At 48.9% G+C, this 19836-nt stretch overlaps 1 protein-coding gene across 1 annotated transcript in view; it reads left to right on the top strand.

Moving 5' to 3' along the window:
• The window catches only part of LARGE1 (LARGE xylosyl- and glucuronyltransferase 1), a 587913-nt gene that overhangs the window by 537932 nt on the left and 30145 nt on the right, over window positions 1-19836 (top strand). The window contains exons 11-12 of the mRNA XM_027107480.1: window positions 197-360; window positions 9295-9573. Of these exons, the coding sequence (XP_026963281.1) occupies window positions 197-360; window positions 9295-9573 (443 nt within the window). The remainder of the gene's footprint in view (window positions 1-196; window positions 361-9294; window positions 9574-19836) is intronic.

Below are 19836 nucleotides of genomic sequence, written 5' to 3'. Positions count from 1 at the left end.
GGCAGCTGCCCTTTATCATCACCTCTTTGAAATCAGATTAAATTGCAGAGGAAAATGAAAACAGGATCCTGTCCTTCTCTGATTGGCCCATCAGTAAGGTCCGATGGGTAACAAACTCAGGGGAGGACAGGGCACAACAGACAGGCCCCCTCGGGGATTTTCTTCTTGTTTCCAAACCCTCTTGCCTACCTTTCAGCTCCAGAAGCAGCTCTCTGAGCTGGATGAGGACGACTTGTGTTATGAGTTCCGGCGAGAGCGTTTCACCGTCCACCGAACCCACCTGTACTTCTTGCATTACGAGTATGAGCCCACTTCAGACAACACGGACGTCACCCTGGTTGCTCAGCTCTCCATGGACAGGTAAGCAGACGGGTCCCCACCCTCCACACAGTCCCCTTGCCGCTGCCCTTCACCCAGTCGAATGGAGAAGGGAGAGGTGGCCTCACAGGCTTAGAACATTGAAGCCTGATAAGATAGGGCTTATGTCTCATCCCCTCTCCAGCACTGAGAACCACGGGCTCCTGTCTCCTGATGGTGCTGGTTGTTTGTGAGGGTGAAGAATTGATTCTAAAAAAATAGACCTCTACTCACATTACCTCAAGGAAAGGGGGAGTGTATTATAGGGAAACACACGGACTGGACCCACAGTTGCTGCTGGAAAGCAATTCTGTTTGTTTTCCTCATTTACGTGTTGATGCAAGCATCACTCCTGGAGCCTTTATCAGGAAGTACTGACGTGATCCCTGCCCCCATGTGGCGTATGGTCTGTTGCACTGATTCTCAACCTTGACTGGGGACAAATTGAATCACCTGAGGAACTTTTAAAACAAATTCATGGTCAGGTTCCATTGCAAACCAGTTAAGTAAGAATCTTTGTGGGGTGGAGACCTTGAATTGTTTTGAGTTTGCCATGTGCAGCCAGCATTGAGAAAATGGGACTAGCAGTATAAAAACAGTCAATAATTAAGTCAAATGATTATAATTGTGGTAAGTGCTTTGAAGGATGAAACACATATTATCAATGTCAAGGGAGAGACCTTCTTTCGGTGGCATGGTCAGGAGAGGTCTTTCTAAGGAGAGGACATTTCTGCAGAGACTTGAGGATGAGAAAAGGAGTTAGGTAGGTGAGTTGCTGAGAAAAGTTTTCCAGGCAGACAAAAGAGCAAGTGCAAAGGCCCTGCAGTAGGAAGGGCCTCGTGTATTCAGACACCTGATAGAAGACCAGTGTGGCTGAAGCATCGCTTGAGAGGGGGCTTGAGGGGAAAGTTGCATGAGGTTAAGTTTATAAACATTAGAAACGCATGAAATATTTGGATTTTATTCTAAACGTGGTTGAGAACCTATTGTAGAAATTTCACAAAGTTTTATGCTGTAATTTATATTTTTGAAAACATCTCTCTGGCTGCCAGGAGGCGAATGGATTCAAAGCCTTTCAGGGCTCTGCAGTTTCTCTGTGCCTGGCCGTCCTATGTGCCTTGTGCGCACCTCGGCTAGCCAGCTTCCTCTTTGATTTACTGACGTCCACAGTGGCTGCCCTTGCCCTCGTTTCCTTCATGTCATTCCCCCTCGACTCCCACAGTTAGGAAGGGAGTTTGATGGTCTCATTCTGTCTTTGAGCCACTTTGGAGATGCCTGTCCAGCCTGTGGATGAGATTCCATGGGGCCGTTTTAGGATTAAATGAGTTAACGCCTGTAAAGTGCTGAGGACAGTACGTGGCACACTTAGTAAGTGTCCAATAAATGTCACTTGTGATTAGTCACGAGTGATTGAAGAATGAGTGAACAAACACAGGAACAGCACTGGGACACGAAAAGGCTTGCGGACAGGAAGCAGTCTGGGAGTTCGGGAGAGTGAGGGCGACCTTGCCTCCGGAGGCAGCCGGGAATGATGCGTGCTGAGAGCGGCTGTGGAAGCAGGTTCCTTTTTGCTCTGTGAGTCCCTCTGCTTATTAGCAAATGACGGCTCACAGAATTAAATGGCTTCATGGCTAGTGGTTTCCTGGAGATGCACAGCCTCCGGGACACCTGTACAGAAACTCAGAGAATTTGCTGACCGTAACAGGTAACAAAGACCAAACGGGATAAGGAGGACAAGCACAGAGCTTCTGGCTCCAGCTGGGTCCTTGCCCTGCTGTGTCATCTCAGGAGAGGTCTTTCCTTCCCGTGGCCTCACTTTTCTCAAGATACTATGTAAGCATCTATTAGAATCACGTGCCAGCCTCTTGTGGGGCTGGGGCTACGTAACCCTGTTCCTGCCTTCAAGGAATATGTAGTGTATTCAGAGTTCAGACCATGTATTCGTTTTCCGTTGTTGTGCAGTAAATCACCACGGACTTGGCAGCTTTAGAAACACATTTTTTTTTTTTTTACTTTGACAGCGTCTGGGTCAGGAGTCTGGATGTGTTAGCAGGTTCTCTGCTTGCGGTCCGAGGCCTGAAATCCAGGTGTTGGCTGGGCTGCAGTCTCGTCTCGGAGTCAGAGTGCACGTCTAAGCTCATTCAGGCTTTGGCAGGATTCAGCTCCAGGACCGAGGTCCCCGTTTCCTTGCTGGCTGTTAGGTGGGGTCCTTCTGAGCTCCTGGGGGCCACCCTCAGGTCTTAGCCGTGTGGCCCTCTGAGCATAGCAGCTTACTTCTTCAAAGCCAGCAGGAGAATCTCTCCAGTCTGTTAGTCACAGGAGTAATATCCCATCGTATTCCCAGGTTCCGCTCACACACAAGAGAGGGGTGCTACAGGGTGATACACCAGGGCAGGGGCAGGAGTCTTGGGGCCAGCTTAGAAGTCTGGCGGGCACAGGCAGGGAACAGGTTCTGACCACAGAGGGATGCTCCAGGAGGAGCCCGCCTCCTGGCCGGGGCAGAGAAAGGAAGAGAGAGCACATGTCCCTGAGGGAGGCTGAGTGGACTGACAGTAGAAGGCTCGTAGGCAGAGAAGGAGCCCCCTGCCAGCCCCCAGGTAGAGCGTGCAGCATATCCACAGGATGGAGAGGATGCCAGGTCCTCTGGGGCACACACGGTTAGAGCTTAGGTGCTTGTGCTCAGGGTGAGGGTGAGGAGAGCAAAAGATCTCGGCCAGGTAGGCAGGGCTTGGGGAAACCAGGAGAGGTGGGCAGCCCTTCCAGCTCAAACCTGCCAGGCTCCCAGTGAGGCTCCATGAGGGACTGGCCTAGACCAGTGTCCCAAGTCACCCCTCCCCTTCCTTATCAGCCTGGGTGTACACACCCTTCCCCGCCAAGCACAACAGCAAGTCACCCGCCATAACAGTCGCTCTTCACGTTTATTTTCCCTTCTCCTCTTTGCCATTTAAAATGAAAACAAAACCTAATCCTTAATATTCGTGCTGCATGATGGTCTAGATGGGTCTTCTGTTCTCTAGGCAGCATAAATGTATCTCAGTCCCCTCAGACGAGGCACCTGAAGTCCAGATACTATGATCTGGCCAGGTGAGTGAGTTCCAGGTGATCCCAGGTTCCCATCAGAGCATCCTGGTTTTCCTTGGTCACGTTCACGACTGCTATTCATACATTCAGCTTGTCACCAAGATATTCTTCATCAAGATCAGTAGCCAGTGGTCACCTGCAAACTCAGGTGAAGATGTGAGAATCTCTGGGAAAGCCCTGGGACATATTTACATTCAGTCAGTACTTGCTAGGTCTGTGTTCTCTGACCACAGCATCTGCACATGGTAGGTATTTAGGAGAGAGAAAGTGATGTAGGGGGGAAAAAAAGAGAGGAAGACTTGGGTTCGAAGTCGAGTTGCACCACTTCCTAACCGTGTGAATTTGGGCAAGTTATTCAGGCTGTTTGAGCCTCACTCGACTTACCTATGAAGTGGCAGTAATATCGTCAAGTTCACAGATTTTTGTCTGGGTTTTATAAAGTGAGACGCTGCAAAGTGCCCAGTGATTAGCAAGTGGGCACGAATGTTAGCACACTTTCCTTAATGTTTTTCACCTTTATGCTGGCTATGGCATTTGCTAGCCGGAATTTACAAACAATTAGAAGACAAACATTTTTAATTATTAACAACTCAAATCCATCCTTACGTATACGCTTGTTATTAACAAAAGAATACAGACAGGACAGAGCCCCTCTTTCTGTGGCCAGCCCGAAGCATCCAGCCTGGGCTGCAGGAAACCCGGCAGGACCTCCCCTCCCAGCCGGCTTGAAAGAAAGCCCGGGCACCTCTCACATCTGCTGCAAACACTAACCTCAGACGCCTTCCCTTCAGAGCACACACATCCCCCAGCACGGCAGGCGTGCGATCCCCTGACACGCTGTGACAAGTAGTGCCATCCAGACAATACCTCAGAGAACCCAAGGAATTCCACACCCTAGCAAGAGACACTTAGCGGGACATAATCAAAAATTCTAAAGCAGCCTCACAGGTGGATGAAGACGGCAGAAATTCCTCCTTCCACGCCGCCATCCCACATATCCAATTATGATGCTGCAGGCTGACTGGTGCCTGCTGGATTGATTTTTAATTGAAGATACATTTCGGGTGTGTTTGTAAACCTTTGAGTCAGAAGTAGGCCCTACGTGAGTGCCACAACGAATTAGGGGAGGCAGCGTGCAGGCTCCCGTGCCCAGCTCCCTCTAGAATTCCGTTCAGAAAGAATGAACGTTGCCTGCTGCAGCTGTGGAGCTGGGAGGGCTGCTCCTCACACAGGCGCTCGCTCAGGAAGCTTCCCTCCCATCCCAGCAGCGGACGAGAATGGTTGAAAGGACAAAGCGGGCTGGCTAGGAGGCATCCTGATCGCGGCATCCCTGCCACCTGGCCGGGAGACGCTTGCTCGGTTTCCTGCTCCTTGAATGAAGTCCTTGAAGTACCAGCTACAGTTCCAGGGAATCGTGTGGCTGACGGGCCTTCTCTCTGTTTTCTGCAAGTGGGGGAAAGAGAACGTGAGCTGAGCTAATGGGGTCCCATCCTGTAGGTCCCATCCCTCCGCCGGCAGCACAGCATCTTCTGGGAGTTTGTTAGAACACAGATGCACGGACCCCATCCCAGGCCTGCCGAACAGGAATCTCTACAGTGGGTCCCAGGGATCTGTGTTGTAATAAGCCTCCCAGGTGATCCTGAGCCAGCTGAAGCTGGGAAGGCATCGTTCTAGAGAGTGAAAGTTACTCCTTTCCCCATGCAACAGCCAGGGTGCTCTTAATCTGGTCACATCATGCTTTCTCAGTGCCTTCAGAACAGTATTCGAGCTGTCCACCGTGACCTTGAAGGCCCCATATGACCCGGCACCTGCCCAGCCCCCAAAGCCTCTCCTTCTGCCCCGCACTTGCCTATGTGCCATCCACACTGGTCCTGCTTCCTTTTTCTTGAGCGTGCTAAACTCTGTATCCCAAGGGCTCTTCCCTCTTCTTGGAAAGCTTTCCACCCAGGCTTTCTCAAGGCCAGTCCTTCTCATTCTCCGGGGCTCACACTGACCTCTCCTGCAGGCCTGCCCTCACCGTCCCTCTTTATCCTGTTTCCTGTTCTGTTGCCCCTCTGACCCTCAGTTCACTCTGAACTTACCTTGGTTGGTTTATTTCTTCTCTCCAGAAGTGCAGGAACCTTGTCTTGCTCGTTCATTCTGGGGACAATGCCTGCACACTGCACATACTCACAGGATATTTGCTGGAGGACCACGTGTTCCAAAGGGAGGAGTTGAACGTGAGGAGGAAACCACAGCTGTCATGTACGAGTGCTGCTGCACATCCAGCCCTGTGACAGACACTTGAGAGTCATGAGTAAGCAGGCTGTTCACACAGCGGCGCTCGCAAGGTTCCGAGAGCAGCTCCGGGCAAGCCCCACCACACAAGCACTTTTCAGCGCCCCTGCCTGTGTCATGTTGCCAATGCCCCATGGCCCAAAGCATGTCCCATGGCCAGCCGAGAATCAGTGTGGCAGAGGGTATTACCAAAAGGTGTAGATGGATAGCGGGAGAGGAATTTGTAGCCATTTTGTCGTCGACAAAGGTATTATTATCCCCTCTATGCATATGTGGAAGTGGAAGCTCAAAGAACTATTGTCACTTGCCCAGAGATACTGACACAGGTCAGAGTTCAAACCCAGTTCTGCCTGAGCCCAGAACCCACAGTTGCCCTCTGTACCCTGCAGCCTGCCTTGCCCTGTGTACCAGATTGGAGTTGTCTGCCTTGTAGGGAGTGGGTTCCCCATTCCAGCAGAGACTGAGTGGCCACCTGCCCAGGCTGCTTGGCCAGCTGACATTCTAGAATTCCTTCCAACCCCAGTCTTTTAGGTTTCGAATCAGCCATCTCCCTGCCTGCTCCCTTTCACCTACACAGACTGTCTGGGGCTTCCTGTCTCAGTAGGCCTCCCTGGGGGAAGCCCTGCTTCTTTCTAGGTCTTGCAGACAGTATCTCTGGCCGTTCCTGAGCCTTTGCCGTCCTCTTCCCGGCATGAAGCGATGGCGGGCTCTGTGGGGGAGGGGAGAGAGCACGGGACAGGGGGTCCTCGCGTCAGCCCTTCCTCTTGTACACGGTGTCCTCTTCAGCAGGTCGTGCTCCTCTCTGAGGCTGAGGCCTTTCATCATAACAATGTTATAATCAGACTAAAAATCTCAAAGATTCTTTCCAAACGGGTAGGAATTACCCATTTTTTGAATTAATCTTTGTCTCTTGAAACACTCTCCGTGGGCCCAGGTCCTTGCTGCGCCAGAGCCTTTGTCTTCCTACGTTAAGACACCAAAGAAAGACTCGGCACAAAACTCAACAGGAACTGCACAGGGACAGACCTTAGGGAATAGGCGTGGAGAGAAACAACCAGGAGAAGGATAGAGAGACTGGGGGATCTTGGACTCCAAGAGAGACCAAGGAGAAGGAGGAAGGACTAGAGGGAAGCTGACACCAAGGTCGGAACACATTCCTTTTGGGGAAACGGGATGAGAAGATATCTGGGGACATCTTTCTCAGCCAAAAGCCAGTTCGTGTTGAGCAGTGGTCTGGATCCCTGGCACTGGGGTCAGACCTGGGTGCGAATCCAGCCCCTCCTCTTTGTAGCTGTGTGACTTGAAAGAAGTCATTTCACCTCCTGGAGCTTCCTCACCTGTAAAACAGTGATTGAGAATCTCCACTATGTTTATAGCATTACTGTAAACGTTACAAATTTACATTTACATTTTGGACAACAGCCAAAATGTGTTGGCACACTGTGAGCAACAGATACATGGTAGAGACTTATTGTATCGTGATCACACTTTACGTATCATCATCATTACGATGAACTCGCTCAGTTTGTCTGTTTGACTGTTGTTCGGGTCCTGGCAGAGAGCTTGGTTTTAAGGGAAAAGAGAGACTGGAGCTAGTGGCAGAGAGACAGAAGTGATGGCGCCATGATGCGTTTTCACTCGGTGAGTTTCTTTGGAACATCTGGCACCATTTCCTGTAGAGTCTGCATGGATATGATGTTTGTCACATCGGCAGCCCCTTTCTCCTGAGAACCCTAAGTATTTTGTGTCTCTGTTTTCACTCTAAACTTTTCAGAGGTGGGAAGACGGGGCTGGACCAGGCAGGGCTTGCTCCCTGCTCGGGAAACTCGGACACAGAGTCCAAAACCAGGTCAGTGGGAGGATCCACAGCAGAAGCTGGTCTCTCTTCACACTCGGTCAGACATGCCTCCCGCATCCACTCCCTTTAACGCTGACGTCCACATAGTAGAAATTACCCTTGCCCTGTACTCCCCAAATCTTCAAGGATTGGTACAAACATCGCTCCCATCCAAGTGCAGAGTCCTCCCATTTTGCAGACAGTGCAACTGAGGTGCAGGTGGGATAATTCAAACTCCCAGATTCTCAAGAGCCCAGCAGAAACCAGGGCCCTTGTAGCAGAGGCCGAACACAAATTTCAGTGAAATCAAGCATTGTGGAGAATGTAGTGCCTCTTTCAAAACTGGCTGGGGTCAGTTTGATTAACAAAATGCTATAAAGTATGAGAAATGGAGGGCATTGTACCCTGATGAATATCTTAATCCTCCTTAGTGAAAGAGGAAGCAAATCCAGGAAATACCAGTTCACAGAATTAACTGAGAGGAAACTGAAAGTCCATCAGGAAAGCCATTGACACAAGATAGGTGTGCCCATTTTCTTTTGTTTAGAAGCATGGAAATGCATGGAATCTATTTCCTGGTAATTGTCCGAATGAAGTGGCCATTCTGACCAGGAGCCTACTTGATTATGTACCTCTTGCTGGGTAGGGAAAATTGAAATAGGCTTTTGCTGTTTCTTAACCATAGATTTTATGTACCAGGCACTTCTAATGCTTCTGGGCGGTGGGGGGAGGGGACATTTTTATAGATTTCGCCTCAGACATTTTTGCAGAACCCTCTTGGTTGGGAGCATCTTTCGTTTTTTTCTCTGGGCTCTGTTCCCACCCCACCCTCACTCTCTCTGGCTCAGCGCCTCTCGGGTAGCCTTGCAAAATTGCCTGGTGCCCTGGAGCAATAAGCGCTCTGAAAAATGAAGACACCGTCACCCCAGGCTCACTTTTGTCCCCAACATTCATATGTTTTTTTTTTCCTTGCCTTTGCCAGACACCCAAGAGTATTATCTTCTCACTGTCTTCAAAGTCCTATCCAGAAACCTAGCCACACACATTTGGTGCAAGTCCAAGAACCAAAGCTGGCTGGACGTCTAGAGCCTCAATTCCTTCATCAGGAAAATGGGGGAAATGACAGATGGGGCACAGGGCTTGGGGGAGAATTCTGGGAAGTGTCTGGTGCATAGTAATGAGTCAGTGATTGTGGTTATTATTACTCTTGTTTTTACTGGTTGTTTTAATGCTCCTTGTAACTCAGTTTGGCTAAATCTCCTATGGCTCGTCCCTGCTTCAGGAGAGTGGGAGGGCTGCTGTACATCTTTGCTGAGGGAGAAGGAAAGGTATAGGAGTTTTAAGCTGGAAAGGGATCTTTACATCATTAACTGTATTTTTTCCCACCCACTGTTGAAAAGAGGAGTCTGAAAAGAAAAAGCTTAGTATAGTGGGATGTGACTCTCTCCATATCACCCCTCTGGGTGGAAGCATTCAAACACTAGACACAAAAAGGTGAGTGGTATTGTGCCCATTTTACAGATAAAGGAACCGAGGTTTGGTTATTGGCCTCCATCACACAGTGATTAACATTTAGAGCAGGGGTTTGGATTTGGAGCTGACTGACCAACTGTGGATGGAGATGGAGTTCCCCAGCCCCAGGCTAGCGGACAGGACGATGCGCGCGGATACGCAGATGACACCTGTAGATGCAGATGAGGCCCGCGCATGCGCGGATGGGTCAGGTGTCCCGTCTCTTGCAGGCTCCAGATGCTCGAGGCCATCTGCAAGCACTGGGAGGGGCCCATCAGCCTGGCCCTCTACCTGTCGGACGCTGAGGCCCAGCAGTTCCTCCGCTACGCACAGGGCTCGGAGGTGCTCATGGGCCGCCACAACGTGGCCTACCACATCGTGTACAAGGAGGGCCAGTTCTACCCCGTGAACCTGCTGCGCAACGTGGCCATGAAGCACGTGGGCACGCCCTACATGTTCCTGTCCGACATCGACTTCCTGCCCATGTACGGACTCTATGAGTACCTCAGGTGAGGACCCGTGGGGCTCAGGCGCGGGCAGTCCGGGGCCAAAACCCCCCTTAGGATCGTCGTCTAGTCCAGTGTTCCCTCTGTCAATGGGTCAGCCAAGACCCAGAAGGGGAGAGCACCTGCCCAAGTCCACCCATAGATAAATGGCCCCTGACTGCCGGGTTTGGAGGGGCGGTTAGGCTATCAAGTGTCTGTATTTTTACGATGATCAGACTAGAACCCCAGGTGGCCTCATGAAATGTTTATGGCAGAGCTTGGTCCAGGAAGCATCTCCTGTCTCCCAGTCTAATGCTCTTCCTATAGCTTTTATGAAAACATATCATTCCTCTTGCAATTTTGGATCAGACAGCCTTCATCTAAACATTCTAGAAAGATCACTGCCTTTTCTGGAAAACAAATCAAAGCGGTGGTGATGGCGAACATTTATTGAAGCGCTCGCTGAGTGTCAGGCACTGTTCTGAATGCATGGCAAGTGGGATTTCATTTCCTCCCCTTGCGGAGTCCCTGCCACGGGTACTATTATCATTCTTTATGTTCCCAGCGGGAGACTGGGAGCGAGATGGGGAGCTCACACTAAAGTGGGAGCTGGGGTCAGCCGGCCTGACTCTCTGTGACTGCATCCAGCTCTCCCCATGGCGGGGAGGGGGGCAGGCAGGCATCCAGCAGCCGGGGAGAGCTCTCAGCTTGTTGCGTTTATTATGGAATAACAAACCATCTGAACTGGAAGGGACTATGGAATTCACCTAGGCCAAAAGTCCCCACGTGAGCAAACTAAAGTCACAAGATGTAAATGGTCAAAATTCGTTTTAATCCTTTATCACTGTCGTTTGTCAACATGAGTTATCTCTGCTGCCAAGTGAGTACCTTCCTGATCCAGGTACCATGAGGGGTGGTTTGCATATTAATTGTCCTGCTGGAGCCACGCTTCAAGCCCAAAAGGCAGGCATGGTTACCCCCTCCCTTTTATTGTGGTGAACGGTGAGGCTCAGAGAAGCAAAGTAACATGCTCAGGTGCACCTAGGCGGCTCCGGGATTTGAACCAGTATCTGTGGGACCCCAGGTCTGCAGCCTGCCCTGCTTCATACTTGTCTGGCTGCTCTGGGGTCTATGACTGTCCCAAACAGAGCAGGGTCTGAATTCTCTCTCTCCTGGTCTCTTGCCCTCCCCCACTTCCCTCCCTGTGTGTGTGTGTGTGTGTGTGTGTGTGTGTGTGTGTGCACGTGCGTGCCTGTCTCTGTCTCTGTCTGTCTCACTCTCAAAAGAGCTCCCACAAGAGTCTTCAAACCTTTGGTACTAAAGCCAGAGCACGGATGTGATACGAGCTCCCCCCCTGCCCTGCTCTCTAGATCAAGGGAAGGCAGACTGTTCTCTGTCCACTGAATCAGGTTTCCTTCCAGGGTTATCTTGGGATGCCATAGCATCAATCTCTCCCCTCTGAGCAGGTGGAGTCCCTTCCAGACTGTCTTTATTAAGAACAACAGGTGATGAGAAAACCGTAATCAAAGAGTCATGCACCACAATGTTCATTGCAGCTGTATTTACAGTAGCCAGGACATGGAAGCAAACTAAGTGTCCACTGACAGATGAATGGATAAAGAAGATGTGGCACATATATACAATGGAATATTAGCCCTAAAAAGAAACGAAATTGAGTTATTTGTAGTGAGGTGGATGGACCTAGAGTCTATCATACAAAGTAAGTCAGAAAGAGAAAAACAAATACTGTATGCTAACACATATATATGGAATCTAAAAAAACAAAAACGATTCTTATGAACCTAGGGGCAGGACAGGAATGAAGACGCAGACGTTAGAGAATGGACTTGAGGACACGGGGAGGTGCAAGGGTAAGCTGGGACAAAGTGAGAGAGTGGCATGGACATATATCCACTACCAAATGTAAAATAGATAGCTAGTGGGAAGCAGCCGCATAGCACAGGGAGATCAGCTCGGTGCTTTGTGACCACCTAGAGGGGTGGGATAGGGAGGGTGGGAGGGAGACACAAGAGGGAGGGGATATGGGGATATATGTATACGTACAGCTGCTTCACTTTGTTGTAAAGCAGAAACTAACACACCATTGTAAAGCAATTATACTCCAATAAAGATGTTTAACAACAACAACAACAGGTGAGTGACCCCGAGTCAACATAACCCTCAGTCAGGGAGGATGAGAGGTGTCTTCCCAAAAAGCATTGGCTGTGGTAGGGAGCTCTGTGAACCCTAACTCCTGACCCTGCAGGGACGCCAGGAATGGAGCTGTCTTCCAGCTCCAGCTGGGCCTTGGGATACCAGTGTTTGGAGTGAGGGCGCCCCCGTGTGGCCAGACAGCACATTCAGCCCCTGATTCCTGTGAATTGTGAAACCTCTGCAGCTTGCAGCATGATGACAGGCTCTGGGTGTGTCGGGCGGGGCTTTCAAGGGAACAGACGGTAGGGGTGAGGGCTGCCCTCCCCCCAGCAAGAGAGAGGCTTCGCTATTGGACCACAGCCCACCTTCTGGGGCTCTACTGCGGGAGCACCCGCAGAGACTTCCTTCCAGCTAGTTGAAGGTGAACTGGCCCCATCTTAAAAGTCTGTGGTCTCTGCTCCCCCATCCAAAGACTATATAATTTTGTCTCGTGGGCCTCGTGATTTGAAAAACATTACACGTGAACAGACTGCGTTTTATGTCGTCTTCCTATGTTTTATTGATCAAAGACGTCAGTAACTGCTAATCATGACCTTACCCAATGTGAGATAACTGGTACTGCCCATTAATTAACATTTCCTTACTACACAGTCACCTGAAGCTTGAGTTGGCCTTTAGCCACCTCCTCACCAGAAGGTATGTGGTTCCCCTCCCGCATTTGGAAATATTGCAGATTGCCCCTGAAACCCCATTCCTTTCTTCACAGGCCCTATGGGAGTCCAGAGACCCTGAGTTGAGAATAACTGATCTTGTCCAGTGTTTTTTTTACTGCACATGTGAAAACAGACCAGCAAAGCAAAGCGACTTCCGTCTAGAGTGAAAAGATAGTGGGACTTTCCGGATTCTTTCTTCTCCATCCGTAGTATATCCATTCGTTTAGTGAGTAACCGTTTACGAGGCGCCTTAGGGGCCCCCCTATCTGTGAACCACACAGATAGGATCTGTGAATCCCAGAGGTTTAGACCAACAGGCATGACAGTTGAGCAAAGATGCAGACTCCTTAGGTACTGTGATGGGTGTGTCCTCTCCCAGGGTTTTCAGCCTCATCTGGGGGGCAGGCAGTATAGGAAAAGATGTCCTGAAGAGGTTAGATCTAAATGGAGGCCTGAGGCTGAGCTGGAGTTTGCCAGGAGAGGGGACGATGTTCCAGGTAGAGAGAGAGATCCATTCTGGAGAGGCAGGTGGCCAGAGCCCCGATGGGGAGAACAGCAAGAGATGATGTGGCCAGAAATGTAAGCCAGGGTGGGTCCCTCAGGACTTCTCATAAAGTACGCTAAGGAGTTTGGGCTTTATGAGGCGGGGTGTGGGGGGTGGGTAATGGAAGATCCCTGAGAGAATGGCATGATTAGGTGTGCATTTAAGGAAGATCACTCTCGTTGCAGCAGGGAAGGATCACAGTCAGTAGGGCCAGAGGAGATAAGTTAGGGGACTCTTGTGTTCATTCTGGTGAGAGATGTTGGAGGCCTAGCAAAGGGATCAGAAGTAGCGGCAGAGACAGGTAGATGGACCAGAGAGAGATTCTGCAGCTGAAATCAGTAACTGTCTGCAAAGGTGGCTGGGCTTTGGAAGCAAGACAGGGAACCTCTTTCAAATGTTGTCACCTGAGGCTTCCTTTTCAAAAGCCTGTACCTGGAAGTCCTGCCTGCTTTGACCTGTGTCTCGTGCTGGCCCCCTCTTGGTCTGCTGTGCCCACGTCCTTCCCGGACTAAGCAGGATATCATGGCGTTGACTCTTGAGTGTCATGGTGGACAGGCACCTGCTGCGACCCTGGTTCCAGCTCGCACTCTGTGCCGTAAAAAACTGTGTGACTTCCAACAATTCTGATTTTTTCAACCTGTTTCTTTATATTTTTCAAGAGGAGCTAGAAATCTGTATTTTCATGTTTTAATTTTTAGTGTTGACAACTAATTTTTTAAAAAATGTAAACACTGTTGAGTCAGACCAAACATGTCTTCAGGATGAATAGAACCTTCTCATCCCCACAGACCACCAGTTTGTGACCTCTGACCTTTTTTAAAAAAATTTTATTGGAGTATAGTTGATTTATAATGTTGTGTTACTTTCTGGTGTACAGCAAAGTGATTCAGTTATACATATACATATATTCATTCTTTTTTAGATTCTTTTCTCATATAGGTTATCACAGAATATTGGGTAGAGTTGCCAGTGCTATACAGTAGGTCCCTGTTGGTCATAGTAGTGTGTGTGTTCATCCCAAGCTCCTGATTTATCCTCCCCCCCCACCTTTCCCCTTTGGTAACCATAAGTTTGTTTTTGATGTCTGTAAGTCTGCTTCTCTTTTGTAAATAAGTTCATTTGTATCTCTTTTTTTCATTAGATTCCACATATAAGTGATAACATATGGTATTTGCCTTTCTCTGGCTTATTTCATGTAGTATGATCATCTCTAGGTCCATGCATGTTGCTGCAAATGGCATTATTCCATTCTTTTTTATGACTGAGTAATATTCCATTATATACATGTACCACATCTTTATCCATTCCTCTGTCGATGGACATTTAGGTTGCTTCCATGTCTTGACTATTGTAAATAGTGCTGCAGTGAAAATTGAGGTGCATGTATCCTTTCAGACTATGGTTTTCTCCAGATATATGCCCTGCCCAGGAGTGGGACTGCCAGATCATGTGGTAGTTCTATTTTTAGTTTTTTAAGGAACCTCCGTCCTGTTCTCCATAGTGGCTGTATCAGTTTACATTCCCACCAACAGTGCAAGAGGGTTCTCTTCTCCACACCGTCTCCAGCATTTATTGTTTGTAGACTTTTTGATGATGGCCATTCTGACCGTTATGAGGTGCTAACTCATTGTAGTTTTGATTTGCATTTCTCTGATAATTGGTGATGTTAAGCATCTTCTTATGTGCTTTTTGGCCATCTGTATGTCTTCTTTGGAGAAATGTCTATTTAGATCTTCTGCCCATTTTTTGATTGGGTTGTTTGTTTTTTTGATATAGAGCTGCATGAGCTGTTTGTAAATTTTGGAGATTAATCCCTTGTCGGTATGACCTCTGACCTTGATCATTTCTAGGAACTAGAATTTTGAGAACTGGTAAGGAATACGATTCTATCAGAAGTCCCAAGTAAGCGTGCACTGTCCTTTTCATGTGAAGATAACCATACTGACTTGCCATTAGCTTAAGGAAAAATTTCTTCTGTGTGAGGTAAGTGTTATTACAGGTGACCAAACAGAGGCCCCGGAGAGGTTAAATCCTAGTGCCAGAGGAGGAAGGTGGCCACCCCTCTACAATAGCCTGCTCATTAACGGAAGGGGCTAGATCCCTCTCAAAACTCAGGATACCAGAGCAGGCTGGTTGGCAGCCCTTTGATTAGACCCCCAAACACACCCATATCACCCCTTTTGGGGAGCCTACTAGGTTACCAAAAAAAGTTCAGCATCATAGCTCCCTGAGCAGTTGCTTAGCAACCAGCTATTATCATAGCAAAAACAAACAGATCAACTGGAAAATAATGAAATCAGTTACATGCATGGGCATAGCTGCAGAGTTTCACTAAAATATCACTCCCACCCCTTCACCTGTGTCTTCTAAGAAATGAGGGTGGAGGGCTTCCCTGGTGGCGCAGTGTTTGGGAGTCCACCTGCCGATGCAGGGGACATGAGTTCGTGCCCCGGTCCGGGAAGATCCCACATGCCGCGGAGCGGCTGGGCCCGTGAGCCATGGCCGCTGAGCCTGCGCATCTGGAGCCTGTGCTCCGCAGCGGGAGGGGCCACAACAGTGAGAGGCCTGCGTACCGAAAAAAAAAAAAATGAGGGTGGGGATGTGCAGCGTTCACTCCTGATTTCAGAAATGTCAAGTGAAATTCAGCAGGTGTGGCAGAAGTCACGCAGACCGGCCTTTGCCTGCAGGTCCTACCGTGCTTGTCAAGGATGTGACTCGGGGTTGCTTATTTCGTCTCCCCAGTCCTCTGCTTCCTCAGTTAGTAAAGGGGCTAGTAATAGCTTCTTGCGGGGGTCCAGTAGGTGTTCAACAGAAGTTAATTTTCTGTGCTTTGACGCTCAGAACTGAACATCTTTGCCAGGCCCCCGCCCATAACCCCCACTGTTGCGAACTGCCGCCTTCAGTACAGCCTGGTAACTTCATGTAACCATCTTTTTTTTTTTTTTTAATGAAATGAGAAACTATATACTCATGCTTATTCACTCCAAAAACTATTGAGTGAGCACCTACTACGTGCCTGACAGTGTGCTGCATTGTGACAGTGCTGTCTCTGGATTCACTCGACCTGCATCTCAACACTGAGCACTCCTCACTCAGCCTTTACTGGACCTTGGGAAAGGTACTTAACCCTCAAACTCTGCACTTATGAAGTGAGGCTCCTATTCTTTCTTCATGGACCCTATTCTTTCTTCACTCTTAAGGTTCTGGGAAGGTTAAATGGAATAGTACTTGGAAAGCACCTAGCACATGCCTGGTATGTTCTACATTCCACAGATATACACTGTGTATCTGCCATGACCAGGCTGTGTTCTAGGCACTGGGGCTTTCACGGTGCACAGCACAGCCCGAGTTCCTGCCCTCATGGGGTTACATTCTAGGGGGCACTCTAGCTGCACGCACTGCTGTTGCTCTTGTCATTATCAATACAGGTACAGGGATAAAAGATACAGGAGCTCAGACTCACAAGATGACGACCCAGCGTGGGTGGGCTGGGAAGGCCTTGAAAATAGGTGATAGCTCAGTTCAGGCTTTAAGGACTAATAGGTATAAAGGCATGAAATATCTTGGCATGTTCAAAGAATGTTCCAGAATAGTAGAGGCCTAGACAGCTCTGTCTGCTGGGACGTCCCACATCCATGAGACTGGGGCAGGTTTCTCGCCTCTTTCTCTAACCCAGCAGAATCCTCATCTTTGTTCAGTGCTTGAAGCTTTAAACCTCTGTGCTTTGCTTTGCAAATGTTGCCTCGCTTTTGAGGGGACAAACGTGCCACGTTGGTTGAGACTATATCCTGAGAGTGTACAGGAGTGACAGATTCCAGTTTCATTGTGTTCTCTGCAGGATGACGTCTAACCGCCCTCCCCCATCACGTGTCCCCTGGCACATGATGGCGGCTTTGTAAACACTGGTTGAATGAAGGACAGAAACATGAACAAGGCCAGGGACAGGTGGCACCAGGCGAGGCCGACTGGCTGCTCGATGAGGGACATTACCAGGTGGCGTTCCCTTGTGTACATTCGTCATTTTGTTTCTACTGTAACATTTAACATTTATTGAGCACGTACTACAGGCCAAGCACTGTTGCAAGCACTTTCGCATGTATTTTGTCATTTAACTTCATCACGGTTCATTTAACAGATGAGGATGCCTGGGTGAAATAACATGCCCACAGGCACAGCATCACTAAGCAGACATCTTGCTTATCCTGGCTTATCCAAAGGCGTTCTGTGCTTACTGTTTTTATAATATTTGTTTGTTTGTTTTATTGAAGTATAGTTGATTTACAATGTTGTGTTAATTTCTCCTGTACAGCAAAGTGATTCAATTATACATATATACTTACATTTTTATATTTTTTTCCATTTTGGTTTATCACAAGATATTGAATATAGTTCCCTGTGCTATACAGTAGGACCTTGTTGTTTATCCATCCTGTATATAATAATTTGCATCTTCTAACCCCAAACTCCCACTCCCTCCCTCCACATCCCCTTGCCCCCTTGGCAACCACAAGTCTGCTCTCTGTGTCTGTGAGTTTCTGTTTTGTACATAAGTTCATTTGTGGCATATTTTAGATTCCACATATAAGGGATATCATATGGTAATTGTCTTTCTCTGGCTTACTTCACTTAGTATGATAATCTCTAAGTCCATGCACGTTGCTGCAAATGGCATTATGTCATTCTTTTTATGGCTGAGTAATATTCCATTGTATATATGTGCCACATCTTCTTTATCCATTCGTCTGTCTGTGGACACTTAGGTTACTTCCATGTCCTGGCTATTGTAAATAGTGCTGCAATGAACATTGTGGTACATGACTCTTTTTGAATTATGGTTTTCTCTGGGTATAGGCCCAGGAGTGGGATTGCTGGATCATATGGTAGTTCTATTTTCAGTTTGTTGAGGAACCTCCATACTGTTCTCCATAGTGGCTGCACCAATTTACATTCCCACCAACAATGGGGGGGGGTCCCCTTTTCTCCACACCCTCTCCAGCCATTTGTTTGCTGTTGTGCTTAACCTGTTTATTGATGCAAACGCCTGATGGGCTGATCTCTACCATCATCATGATGGCCATGATCATCCTCACAGGTCGTAGTTATCAAGTGCATTCTATGCGTTGAAGAACTGTCTTAAGCTCTACATGAGATAATCCATTTAATTCGTACAAAACCCCACAGCCCAAGTCCTAATATATCCCCGTCTCCGAGAGGATAAAACAGTGGCACAAAGATGTAACTTGCTGGAGAGTACGAGCAGGTGAGTGTCCAGGTAGGGCCTGAATCTGGGCAGGCTGCCCCAGAGCTGCCCTCTGAACTGCAAAGCTCTTAATGTCCCCTCCAGTTAACCTCCAGCTCACAGCTGACCCGGGGCAGCACATAGAAAGCACCGCTGGATGTTCAGCCGTGATTGCTAACGGCAAAGGGGCAGTGGGGTAATTAATTAGATAGGAATGAATGAGGATGTTGAGAAGGACATGAGATGCTGCCTGTAGAGTCCCTGGCACAGAGCCGGGCGCAGTCAACGACAGCTTTTTCTTTTATTAACATGCCCCAAAAGCTCATTCTTAGCTTCTCTTTCCTTCCTGCCCCTCCCTGCCTGACAGCTTCTCCCTCTGGATGTGTTAATGCCATCAATTCAGGAACCACCCAATTTTGCTGGCCCTGGGGGCCCCCCAGCTCTCAAGATGACTCTGCCCCTCTCTGCCCGCATCCGTGATGTGTCTGTCTTACGGTGCCACTCCCTGTAGGCAGCTTTATCTCCCTCATTTGCAAGTCCTTGCTGTTGTCCACACACACCTCCTGGAAGCCTGTCTGCTGGGAACTCATTTCCTAGGCAACTATAATAGAATCTTAGCAAACCCCATTACCTGGCCTCCTGTGCAGGGGAGTGCAGCAAGGCCTGGGACGGGCTGTGCCCAGGTCTGCCTCCACAGTTACCTGAGCAGATGATAAGCACAGCTTAACTCTGCCCCCTCCGCCCTCTCTGCCCAGAGGTAGGTTGCTAAGTCCTGAAAAGTGTTATTCAGATGATTTCCCATTGCTCTGGTTGGAAGCCATGATTCTATCTGGTACTCTTGAAGGTAGGCAGTGTAAGGGGTGTGGGGGGCAGCTGGGGACCAGGGGGCTTCTCAGAGCCACAGACACACATGTACACGTGCACACGCACCTCTCTGTGCTCACTGGTTGCTGGTATCTGTAGCCAAGGTAGCCCTGCTGCTTCTCACCAGCTGCCAGCTTGCTCCCTGGTTCTGTCTGCACCGCGCCCACATACTTCCAGGAATAAGCTGAAATCAGAAAGGTACGGGGGAATCTCAGCCTTCTCTTCAAATAGGGGTCACCCCAACTGTGCCCCATCTACACCTCGTGAGCCTCGTGGGAGGATACGAGGGTGCAGGCAGCCTGAGGAAGGGAGAGAGACGTTTACAAACACCCTCCATGCACCTGGTGTTGTGCTAGGTGCTTGACAGATGTTTTCCGGGTTTTTTGTTGGTTTGTTTTGTTGTGGCCGTGCTGCGCTGGCATGCGGGCTCTTAGTTCCCTAACCAGGGATCGAACCCACGCCCTCTGCAATGGAAGTGCAGAGTCTTAACCACTGGACCACCAGGGAAGTCCCCAAATATTATCTTTTTTAATCACAAACGTTATCATTTTTTAAATGCAAAAGATAAACTTGATCAAAAGTCGTATGTATTTAAGTGGCGGAACTACAGTTGCCACCCAGCTCTGTTGCTTCCAAAGGGCCCTCTTCACAGCACCACCCTCTCTCTCACATAAGACAACTGCAAATTGATTCCTTCATTCCCTGCGTATTTATTGCTTGCCTGATGTGTGCCTGACACGGTGCCAGAGCTAGAAACGTAACCATGAACAAGG

The sequence above is a fragment of the Aethalodelphis obliquidens genome, unplaced genomic scaffold (assembly GCF_003676395.1).
Source record: "Aethalodelphis obliquidens isolate GAN/ISIS:26980383/991018 unplaced genomic scaffold, ASM367639v1 scaffold8, whole genome shotgun sequence".
Classification (NCBI taxonomy): Eukaryota; Metazoa; Chordata; class Mammalia; order Artiodactyla; family Delphinidae; genus Aethalodelphis; species Aethalodelphis obliquidens.
This window is presented reverse-complemented; position numbering and strand designations above follow the sequence as displayed.